This window comes from Meriones unguiculatus, chromosome 8 (assembly GCF_030254825.1).
Source record: "Meriones unguiculatus strain TT.TT164.6M chromosome 8, Bangor_MerUng_6.1, whole genome shotgun sequence".
Classification (NCBI taxonomy): Eukaryota; Metazoa; Chordata; class Mammalia; order Rodentia; family Muridae; genus Meriones; species Meriones unguiculatus.
This window is the reverse complement of record NC_083356.1, coordinates 16,413,635-16,425,049: the sequence shown is the minus strand read 5'-3', so window position 1 is coordinate 16,425,049 and position 11,415 is coordinate 16,413,635. Positions and strand designations below refer to the sequence as shown.

The window sequence follows — 11,415 nt, the reverse complement described above, 5'->3', positions numbered from 1 at the left end:
TAGAAGAAATCTCAACTTTAATTCATATAAAACTTAAAGTGGCATCAACATAAGGGTACATGCTTCTGAGTAACAGCATTACACTGTTAGCCCTTGTTCTTCTTGAACAGTAAACCACGTTTCCTTGCTCCTCAATAATCCGTGAAGATAATCATAAATATAATAACCGGGTGCCCGACTAATCAGACACATTGTTGCATTCAGTACGTAGAATGTATACTGTATTTCAACACGGACCTCTGTGCACTTTGGTTGACAGGCTGTGTTTCTTGGTCGGAAAATGTTACCAGGTAGACTGGAGATGCGTGGCCTGAGGGAGTTGAGAGGGAAGCTTCAGATCCCTGTCCCCCGCTCTCATCTCTGCGTTATCAAACTCTAAAGCCTGTCCTGAAACTCCCCACAGACCCCCACTAGCCCTGCCCTGCCAGAGGAGAGGCTTCCCAGGGCCCAGTCTATAAAGGAGACTCCCTTTACAGACTCCCAACAAGCAGGGTTGTCCAGCCTGCTTCTGCTTTAAAGGCTGCTGGGCTGTGGCTGAATCCATGATGGGATCTGACCAGCTCTTTCCCTTGAGGTTGGGTCTCGAAAATGAGCGGCTGCCACTCCTCCCCACCGCTGCAGGCTGCCACGAAAGGAGTACTGCCACCGAACCAGGAGTCACAGACCCCCGTCCAGAGGGAATTCCACCTTCTGTCCCCCAATATTTCCCACTGTTCGTATGTTCTTGTTCCTAAGAGCAGGGTCCAGAGTGGGGATGCTTCAGATGTGTGTGTGTGTGGGGGGGTGACCAAGCCATCAAGCATCCTTTAGTCCTCCTGACAAACATAGGTCATGTTTGGGGACCACTGTTGCTGCTGGCCCTTCTGACCATCACCAGTCAGACAACAAGATAAATCCTTTTCTTCCCATTGATGTTTCTGGTCTTCAGGCCCAGTAAACGGCGATTGTTCTTCTCCGGCTGCCCATACAGCATGTCGATGAAGAAGTCGGATTGGTCCCTGTCCCTAGATCTGAAGGTGAGAAAGTCGAACCCAGATCTTATCTTGTCACACAGATAGGTTATGGCCTCTGCCTCATCAGATGGCTCCTCATACACATGCTGCTTCATCTCGTCATAGGCAGACAGAATTACTGCCTGAAACAAGTTGATGAAGATACAAATCATCATCAACATAAAGGATGACAGAAATAGGACCCCAAGAACCTTGTTGCTGGAAAATTCAGTGTTCTGAAAGGCTGATACACAGTAGGAGAAGATGGTTTGGGTGGCATGAATCATGTTGCTGTAATTCCATTCGTGCTGTCCGAACACTAGGTACCCAAAGGCCACATACATGAAGGAATACACAGATACCACCAAAGCCATGTGGCAGATGCCAGGAAGGGCAGCCAGGATGGCCTTCTGAGCCAGGCGCACATCATAGAAGAACCTGGAATACCTGAGTGTCTTCAGGATGGTCAGAAACAGCAGGAAAGCCAAGCTGATCTTCATGAAGTGATCAAGCCGAGAAACAGCATGGAAGGGGATGAAGGCTTCAGGGTCATTCAGGTAAAGCCAGACCATGCTGGTGGCCAGGAGGTGCTTCTGCAAGAACAACACTGCCCACAGACTGAAGGTGCACTTCAGAGACAGGTTGAGCAAGTTGTACACGCTCCTCAAATAGGAGGCTTTTTCTCGCATGATGATGTAGCCCTCATCCACGATGTAGGCACAGAAGAACATGAGAATGGCTGCGTACAGGTAGATCTTTGCCGATGTCCCTCTGCTGAAATCAGCCAGTGAGAAGGCGTAGACAGAGAGGCTGGAGTTGACCACCCCCAAGGGAGAGACCTCGAATACAACTGAAACAGTGCACATCAGACTGGCGTCTGGATTCAGGGTGGTGAGTTCCACAATCACAGCCCACGTCATCTCATCGAGCCAGTTCTTTCCCTCGAGCTCCGTGAGCCTCAGCGTGGAATTCAACATCTGTCGTTTTGGAAAGAAGTAGAAGACATACCCTCCAGATCCATATGTGTTTAGTGTTCCATAGGAATAATACACCCACTTCTTCCCTGGAGGCTTATAAGTAAACCCGTTGCTGGTGTCGTATGCGGATGGCTTGCCAGCCTCATTCCAAGCACTGGAATACTGATGCGTGTCTTCTGGGTCAATGCCATAGTGTGGGTGACAATGGATTTCTCCTGCAATGCTGCTCTGCCCAAACTTCTTGGCCAACAGACATGTTTCGTTGCTAGGTTTGGCCCTCACTTGCCTCATGAGTGGAAGGCCAAGGATCTTGGATGAGCTGTCCGGGAGGAACGTTGGGTCCAGGTCATTGTGTAGCAAAGGCAGGAACACACTGCTGAGCCATGTGTAGATATCTCGCAGCTTCACCACTGTGGCAAGGTCCACGGAGAACCGTTGGCGAATGAAGCGGTTATAGTAGAAGCTGTCATTATGGTGCAGTGAGACGATGAGTAGCAGGAGAAGGGTCAGAAATATGAAGTGCGTCATGAGGTAGCTCAAGAACAAGAGGGACCGCCTCCTGATCCTCTTCTTCCTCTTGAGTATTTGGAGTTTGTCCAGGGTGATGGGCTGGTATATGCTCAAGCCTCGGATGTAGTCCATATCCTCATGGAGCTGCTGCATCTCTTCCAGCGTCATCCTTGTCTCCTGCAGCCTGATTTCTGTATAATGGTACTTGCTGGACCATGGGAGGTTCTTACAGTACTTGGGGTTTTTTGTCCTGATGCCTGACCTCAGTAGAATCTTGCACGGTTGTACGATGAACACAGACTGACATAAAGAACAGAAAGATGCAATGAACCACTCTACTGACTCTTCATAGCCATAAGCCAAGCCATAAAATACGATAAAGAATGATGATATGCCAGAAGTGGCAAACACCAAAAACCAGGCTATATAAACACACCAGCTGGGCGGGATAATCTGGGTCTTATTTTTAATGGGCTGAGTGATATCTAGTTGGGTAGAGGAGGCTTTTGAAAGGATATCTTCAGTGTCTTCTAGGTTATTGTTACTGAAGTTTTTATTGGACCTCTGGGTATCCAGGACTTTGCTGCCTGCTTTCTTACTCTTCTGTGAGGTTCTGAAGGTGATCTTTAAAAGCTCTCCCCTGGAAGCAGAGGTGGACTTGGAAGCTTCACTGGGGAGAGCTTTCATTTCATACTCATGCCATTTGTTCAATCTCTCTCTCCAGAACAGACTCTCCTCTGACATCAGTGGATGCTCCTGAGGTGCCACTTCATCTAGATTCACTTGAGCTTCCTTCTGGGAATAGGTGAAGAAAAAGGTTATCAATAATTGCACGGGGATTGTGATTAAGACACTTTCGATTCCTGACTTGATGATAAGCCCCTGTCTGGACTCAGTTTGCTCTTTTCTGTTCAGATTTAAAAACATGATATTACAAACGAGAGAGCTTAACAATACGGCCAAGCAGCAGGACAGCCTCTGGAGCCTGTTGAATGGTTTGGGGACCACGTCGGTGAAAATGGAGAACCACATGTGGGTTTTCTCAAGCTTATGACTCAAGTCAATCAGGAAGAAGTCTCTCTTCCTTAGAGGCTCATCCAGGTTGGTGATGGAAAATGTTGCATCCAAACTGGTGTCCACAGAGAGCCACCTCCGGCACATAAACAGCCAGCTGCGTCTGCTGAAGAGATTTTCTACTTTGATTCGGCTTAAGTACCAGCTAGGCGCTTTGCCCTCATTGTCATGCCACACGTGAATGGAATTGATGTCCCCTAAGTCATTTTTTGTTGTTAGGAGGAAAGTGTTGATGCTTCCTCGGGAGAGAGTTCTAAAATATGGATGGCTTAAACAGTGCACATCACTGGTACTCTCTGTTCCCATAAGCTGGATAAAGACATTGGCTCTGGTGCTGGACCCCCAACGACTCCCAGTAAAGATGGTTATCAGGTAGCATATGTTATCAAAAGGATCATTATCGGTCAGTATTACCACAGGGTCCCGGAGATACTGATCCATCGCATCCCTGTGCAAGGCCCAGAGAGCCAGAATAACATACAGAACCATAATGAAAAGCACAACCAGGAAGGCCGCAGGGTTTTTGTTAAGGTTGCTAATGATCTTTGGCTGCAGATCCACAGGGTTGGGGATCATGATCACCTTAGCAGTCACAAAGCGGGTCTGTAGGTGAGGGTAGGCCAGCTTGACAGAGGTCAGCTGCCGCCGGCTCTGTGCCACGCTCCTGCAGACACAGTGAACTTTTTCCCATGTGGTCTTCTCACCCAACACGCAGGTGCCTCCTCGCCAGTCACTCTGGATCCCATCCATATCCAAACAGTGAACCGTGAACAGAGAAATTCTCACCAACTTGTTAGTAGGCTTGAAGACAAAACGAGGTGCCTGTAGGATCACAGATATGTTATACCTGAATGAACGGCTGTGCTGAGCTATGATTCGAAGCATGGATGATGGCAGACAAACCACACGGGCCTCCTTGACTGGGCAGGTTGGGTCAAACGGGCCCCTCCATGTGGCAATGGGAGGGATGTCATGAGGTACGAGGAAAATGGCCACCAGATTGGTGGGGGTGATCTGACTGCCTGCATATACCAAGGCCTTGAACAACACTGTCACGTCTGTGACAACATGGACCATTACCTCCCCAATCCCTCTGCTGTCCACCTCAAAACTAATTCCACCTGTTGTCATCTTTGAGAACCCAGCACTTTCCATGCCTGGTCCCACCATAAGGCTAAAACTGGAAATGGTCAAATCTTTTCTGACCAGATACACTTCTGCTACATCGGGTGTGATCTCTATGGTGCCGTCATTATCTGTGGCTCCTGTCATCCTGAACCCAACCACATCTGCAGAAATGTTTTCCGGGTAAGTCAGCCAAGGAAAGGGGTCATCTGTGAACTCACAGAACATAATAGAAACTGGAGCCTTTGAAGGTAGCCCGGGAACCCTGCTTGTGTTCAGTGTCGATTGGAGGCAGTTTGGGCAGCGTGTCTCATTTCTGAAGGTCTTAAAAACATCCCAGTTTTCAACTTTCTCCACATACATTTTGAAGCTGCTGGTCCTTAGTTCTGTGATTTTGCTACCCGGCACCTTGTTAGCCAGGATTGTGTCTGAGAGAGATTCTACTACAAAGAAGGGATCTTGGAACACACTGTAGGGGTTAATCCACTTAAGAATGTTAGACAGGCCGCTTAGGATGCCAGCCGCCACGATTTCAATCTGCCGGGAGTGAGAGTGTTTGATTTTGTGTTGGTGTGCTTGCAGGGCTTGGTTTGCTTGCCACAGCCGTAACGTGGCATCCGTTAAAACCACTTGGCCGAAGTCGGAGACATTCTGTGTTAGTTTGGTAATCACCATTACCACCTGGCAAATTTCATCCAGCGTGCTCATAGACGGCACAAAAGACTGGCCGAGGAGGCGCTCCAGGAGATGGGTTCTGTCGCGTTGGAATTTGAGCTCCCTTTCTATGCTATTCAAGACGGAAGCCACCACGTAGAGTGAGTAGCCCATGGGTAACCAGTCCTGCTTTTGAAGAGAAGCAGACAGTGGTGACCCTGGATCCATGGTGAAGCTGAGCAGCTGTTGTAAAACGTCCTTTGAAGAGTCCCTGACAGTTGGCATCTGTACAGTGGCTTGCAAAGTCACTTGAGAGAAGGACCCTAGTGAGTCATAGACCTGGGCATACAGCCTCACATTGTAGCGATTTGCCACCATCCCCACAGGGAGAAAGAAGGCAGGTGTTGTAGACTGTGTCCCTAAATACGCGATAGTCCCCAGCGTATTCTCCTCCACTGAACTGATTTCTCCAGTGCTGTCCAAATCAGCTACTATTATTTTATACTTAAGGGGGAGGTTCTTATCCTTAAAATCACTACACTCAACAACAAATTTAGTAACCATCGAAATCCCTTTCGCTGGATTAATCGTGCACTTGCCAATTTGAGGGCCATGGTTAATGACAAAAGGATGTCTCAAAGTCATGGTCACACCACTCCAAGAAATTAGATGCAGAGAAACCCAAAACCCACTTTCCAAAAAATTCCTAAAGGCAAAAGCTTTTATAGACAAATAAGCCCCGTTCCTCCTGGTGACAGCTTGCCCTGCCCAGTCAAACATCACTTCATGACCCGATTGAGACAAAATGGACCAGCTATAGAAATCCTGGCTGGCACAGCCTGTACAATCCAGAAACAGAGAAAATCTATCTGATACAACTAAAGTGGGCTCACAATTTTCAATGCATAAAATTATAGCCTTAGGTTGAGGTCCTTTGAGTACCCGTACAGTTTTATCGGCATATGCAATTCTGTTTTGTTTCCGTACCACCATTCTGAAGTAATACACATCATCGCCCCTAAGAGTTTCTGGCAGAATGGTCAGTACAGAGCCCATTGCCCAAGGCCAATCCAGCGCATCCTGCTCTGGGTGACAGACATCCTGGTTGGTTACTAATGTGAAGTTGCCACCATAGTGTCTTGGATTTGTGGTACAGTACCAAAAAAACTGGAGTCCCTCTGTGGGAATGTCTGCCTCTGGGTCATGGGACATGCTTCCATTCAGAATCAGTTCATCAGAGAAATTCACAGTCATGTTGGCCGCTCCAGAAAGAATAGCCTCCAGGGAGCGTTTTTTAACCCAAATGTAGATGCTATCCGAGCTTGTCAGCGGGGGCAAGGTGGGGTCACACCTGATGATGGACAGCGTGAAGTTAAACACATATACTCCATAAGGCAGGGCAGATTTGGGGATGTGGATGGAGGAAAAATTAGTCTCCCGTACCTGAGGCAGGAGCACAGGTCGGTTCCAATCGGGTGTGTCGTTCACAGAAGCCACTGAAAAGTAGAGCCAGCGCTTGCTAACATCCATGGCTCCTGGGCAGTCCCAGGACATAGTGACCTTGAGGGTGACTTCCTCCTTCCTGCTCAGGGTAAGGGGAGCGTTCTGGTGGTTCCTGTTGATCTTCACCGGCTTCATGGTACAGGTGGCCGTCTGGCAAGACGCCGTAGCCGTGGTATCTGCGGGGTCCGAGGAGTTGACTTTCAGGAGGACCCTCGTGGCTGTGCCCGAGGGACATCTACGGGGCAGCGTAGGGAGGGCGCGGCGCGGGGCTGTGCGCGGGGACGGGCCACCGGTGCCATCACCCCCGACGCTGCTCTCCTCGTCCTGCCCCAACCCCGGGGCGCACCTGAGCAGTCCGCGAGGGCCGAGGGATGGCGGCTGGCTGCCCAGACCCAGGCCCAGGCCCAGGAGCAGCAGCGCGGGGCCTGGCCACATGGCTCCCCCCCAGGAGCTGCGGGGGCCGCGGGCCTCAACGGCTGTGACGCTGGGCCTGGCCGCGAGGGCACCGGGCGGGGCTGGGCTGGGCGCGCAGCGGGCCTCGGGGCAGGGGCAGCGTGCCCCGCCACTCTGGAATAAAGCTGTCCACCCGGCATGTGGGTTCCCACGGGCAGTGGGTTTCCAGCGCTAGGGAGTTTCAGGGACAGTGTGTTCCCAGGAGCGGTGGGTCCCAAAGGGCAGTGAGTTTCTAGGAACAGTGGGGTCTCCGGGTCCTCAAGGGTCTCAGGACCAAGGAGAATCATAGAACACTGTGGCGTGAGAAGTCACAGAACAGTGGGTTTCCAGGGGAAGTGGGTCTCCGGGAGGCTCAGGACCGAGGAGCAGCCCGAAGGAGGGCTGTCGAAGGGCATTGAGCATTAAGCAGCATCTCCAGAAAGGCAGGTCACTCTGCTCTGGGCAGCAGCTGGGCTTGAGACCGCTCCCTCCACCTCTTTCTTCCCACACTGGTGCAGGCTCTAGGATCATGGCTTGCTAAATGAGGTTAATCCGGTTCCCCACCCCCAGCTCTTTTCTTCTTTTTAAAGCTGGACACACCAAGAAAGCTTCTCAGCAGGAATTCCTCTCCCACGGGAAAACCGGTTCCAAAATAATAAAATCAGTAGGGCCTTGCCAGCGCCTCAGCCCAGTCCAGACTCATTTTTCTTCCCTCCTCTTTTAAATGTATAGCTTACTTATTTGCTTGCTTGCTTGCTTGCTTGCTTGCTTGCTTGCTTGCTTGCTTGTTTTAGACAGTGTTTTCCCGGGAACCAACCGGAGATCCTTCTGACTTAGCCGTCTCCATGTTAGGATCACAGGAGTGCATTACCACACCTAACTAAAAATAACTATGTGGTTTAGGAAAGGGAAGGTTACTGGAGTCTTGTTGCTTCCTAAGAAGAGTGATGCACACCGGGCCGAACTGCCTTAGGGATGAGTGGAAACTGAAATTCGTTAGTGTTGTTTGCCCACCAACAACACTTGGTTTTCAGAAGGTTGTGAGCCACCATGTTGGTGCTGAAAATCAAACCTTGGTCCTCTGTAGGAACAAGTGTTCCTAACTGATGAGCTGTCTCTCTAACCCCTGTATTTTGGATTTTTTTTTTTTTGTTTTTACTAAGGGCATGTACAAGTGTACGCATGTTCAGGTGCAAATGTGAGGACAATCTTGAATGCCGAGCTCAGGAACACCATCTCTCCTTCGAGGAAGGGTCCTCATTGGCCTGGAGCTCACCAGTTTGGCTAGGCTGGCTGGTAAGAAAGGCCCAGGATCCTCCTGACTCCACTTCCCCAGTTCTGGGATTGCAAGCAGTCCACACCTTCACAGTAAGTTAGACGCTTAATGGTTAAACAATGGCCCGTTGAATAGTGCAGAAGCAACACTTAGGGTAAGTGTTTTTTTAAAAAAATCAAATAAATACTAGTTTTAATACCAAAATTCAACAACAGAGCAACAATTCCTGTTCTAGGGGATCGGATGCCCTCTTCTGACCTCCATAAACTTAACTAAGCAGACACATGGTGTATACACACACCTGCAGACAAAACACTTGCGCAAAAAAATGAAATAAATAAATCTGGTAAAAAAACAAAACAAAACAAAAAACCACACTATTTTTAAATCTAAAATGCAGTTTGTGTAATAACCAAACCATAAGACGTAAATTCGCTAGCACTATAGACTTGAATAAAGCAAGATCTGGAATTTTAAAATAGTAAAGGCCACAACACAATGTGATTGATTTCAGATGTGAGGAGTAGTGTGAAGGAAATTAAGGTGGAGAGTATGCAGAATCGAGGGGACTGTCTGAGGAGGTGCCTTTCAAGGCAGCTGGCTGTGAGGGAACAGGCTTCACAAACAGCTCCAGGACAGCATTACAAAGGCACTTCCGGAAAGAAGGAGGCAGGACAAAGGTGACAGTGAGTCTGGAAGAAAGGGGCAAACAGGTAACAGAGTGAGCTGGAAGGCATGGCCACACAAGTGTCTGTCTTAGGGCTCTGAGTAGGGAAGGGACCTCTGTGTGTGTGTGTGTGTGTGTGTGTGTGTGTGTGTATGTTTTGAGACAGGGTTTCTCTATGTAGCTTTGGATGTCCTAGAACTTGCTCTGTAGACGAGGCTAGCCTTGAACTCCCAGAGACCTCCCTGCCTCTGCCTCCCAAGTGCTGAGATCAAAGGTGCACACCACCACTGCCTGGCTCTGTTTTGATTCCTGTTTTGCTGGCATCACCCTCCTGCTTGGGAAATAGACCATAAGTAGAAAGGATGTAAAAAAGGGAGGCCAGTCAGGAGAGGTCTAGAAGAGAGAGAGAGCCCTTGCGGAAGGGCAGCCTAGGCGTAGATGACCTTGATTGAATGTGGGTTGTGGCAAAGGAGCACGCTTCTTCATCAGGCTTTTGCCTGGCAGCAAAACCAGATGCACAATTGTTGGGTCCTGTGTGAACTGAGCTTGCGAGATTTCTTGTTCAAAAATTAATAAGAATTTCAAGACAGCAACTTTGTAGCAGTGATGCAGGTATGGGCTTGTCCAAACATGGGCCTGTGTCACTGCCTAGCTGCAGGCCACCACAAAGCCTTGACAAAGGGTGACACTACTGCTCTTTTGGTTGCATGCTGGCGAAATCTGTGTCAGAGGGCTCAGCTGCTTGACCTGTAGACATGCTGCCTGGCTAGACATGCTGGGAAGCCATAGCTTATCAGCTTCCACTGGGTGATCCTGATCTGAATTTGGTCTTTAGAGGTGTCGTGGGCTAAATGTCTCTGTCCTCTTAAGGTCTTAAGGCTCACACCCTAGTCACTACCAGTGTGGTGGTATGCAGAATGTCCTTAGGTCTTGAATGCTGTAAACTGCTTTTCTAATAAAACAGAAAAGCTACACAGACCACAGACCAGTGGCTGTTAACCTTCCTAATGCTGCAACCTTTTAATACAGTTCCTCATGTTGAAATAAAATTATTTCGCTGCTATTTCATAGCTGTCATTTTGCTACTGTTATGAATCGCAATGTAACTAGCTGATATGCGAGCCCAAAGGCTTTGTAACCCACGTGTTGAGAGCCACTGCCATAGTCTGTTGAAGACTCTGCAAGGTCGGGGCCTGTGTGAAAGCTCAAGGACCCGAGTGCCATCGCCAGCACCTACATAAGCCATCCTAGCATGGCTGTGGAGGCAGAGAGAGGATTTAGGGGCAGGGTTGCTGGTTCAGCTAGACTAGTTGAATCACTGAGCCCAGGTTCAGTGAGAGACTGTCTCAAAATAATAATAATAATAATAATAATAATAATAATAATAATAAAACCCAAAGTGGGAAGTGACTGAATGAGACACCCAATGTTGACCTTTAGCTTCTGCATGCCCCCAGCTGCACACAGAGAGATTCTGTAAGGCCAAATGACTGGACTTGGTAGTTAATGGAGAACTAAAATGTTGGTGAGCGCCAAATTATCTTGAGCTATTTTAAAGCCCCTTTGAAACCCCTGTGTTGCCTGTTCCTGTTTGACTTAATGTTCTTCCAAACCTTTAAAATGTATTCTTAAAAAAAAAAAGAAAAAAAAAGATTTATTATTTATACAATATCCTGCCTGCATGTGTGCCTGCAGGCCAGAAGAGGGCACCAGATCTCATTATAGATGGTTGTGAGCCACCATGTGGGTGCTGGGAATTGAATTCAGGACCTTTGAGTGCTTTTAATCTTCTAAGCCATCTCCCCAGCCCTAAAATGTACTCTTATTAGACCACTTGCTTCCATCAATCCAAAAGTTAAGAATGTGATAAGGTGGAATCTGAAACCTATAGCAAAATTCCCGTTTTGCTGTAAACCCACCTACCTGGGCCCCCACTAATGTTTTCAGTAAATGCCTTGATTTATGACTTTCTTTGTTTTGTAACTAGTATAATTTCAGGTAGCCACATCCACAGAAGAACATGTCTTCTGGGGACAACCGAAATACAGTCTGTATTTTGGGTAATGGTCATGCATATTTGGCTCAAGAGTAAACTATCTATTATTCCCTTTGAAGTGAGAGCTGTGTCTTTTGATCGACTGAAGGGGCTGCATGATGAGGTTGGTGGTCTCATAAAAAAACAAAAAGAGAGAGAGAGAGAGATTC

At 48.3% G+C, this 11,415-nt stretch overlaps 1 protein-coding gene across 1 annotated transcript; it reads right to left on the bottom strand.

The window, feature by feature from the left end:
• Positions 1-7,270, bottom strand: Pkdrej (polycystin family receptor for egg jelly). The gene has a single exon (XM_021630840.2). It carries the CDS (start codon positions 7,268-7,270, stop codon positions 878-880), a length of 6,393 nt encoding a protein of 2,130 aa, XP_021486515.2. The 3' UTR covers positions 1-877.
• Between the last annotated feature and the right edge of the window lie 4,145 nt (positions 7,271-11,415).

Coding starts and splice junctions, on each gene's coding strand:
- Pkdrej (XM_021630840.2), bottom strand. CDS start 7,270: ATGTGGCCAGGCCCCGCGCTGCTGCTCCTGGGCCTGGGCCTGGGTCTG.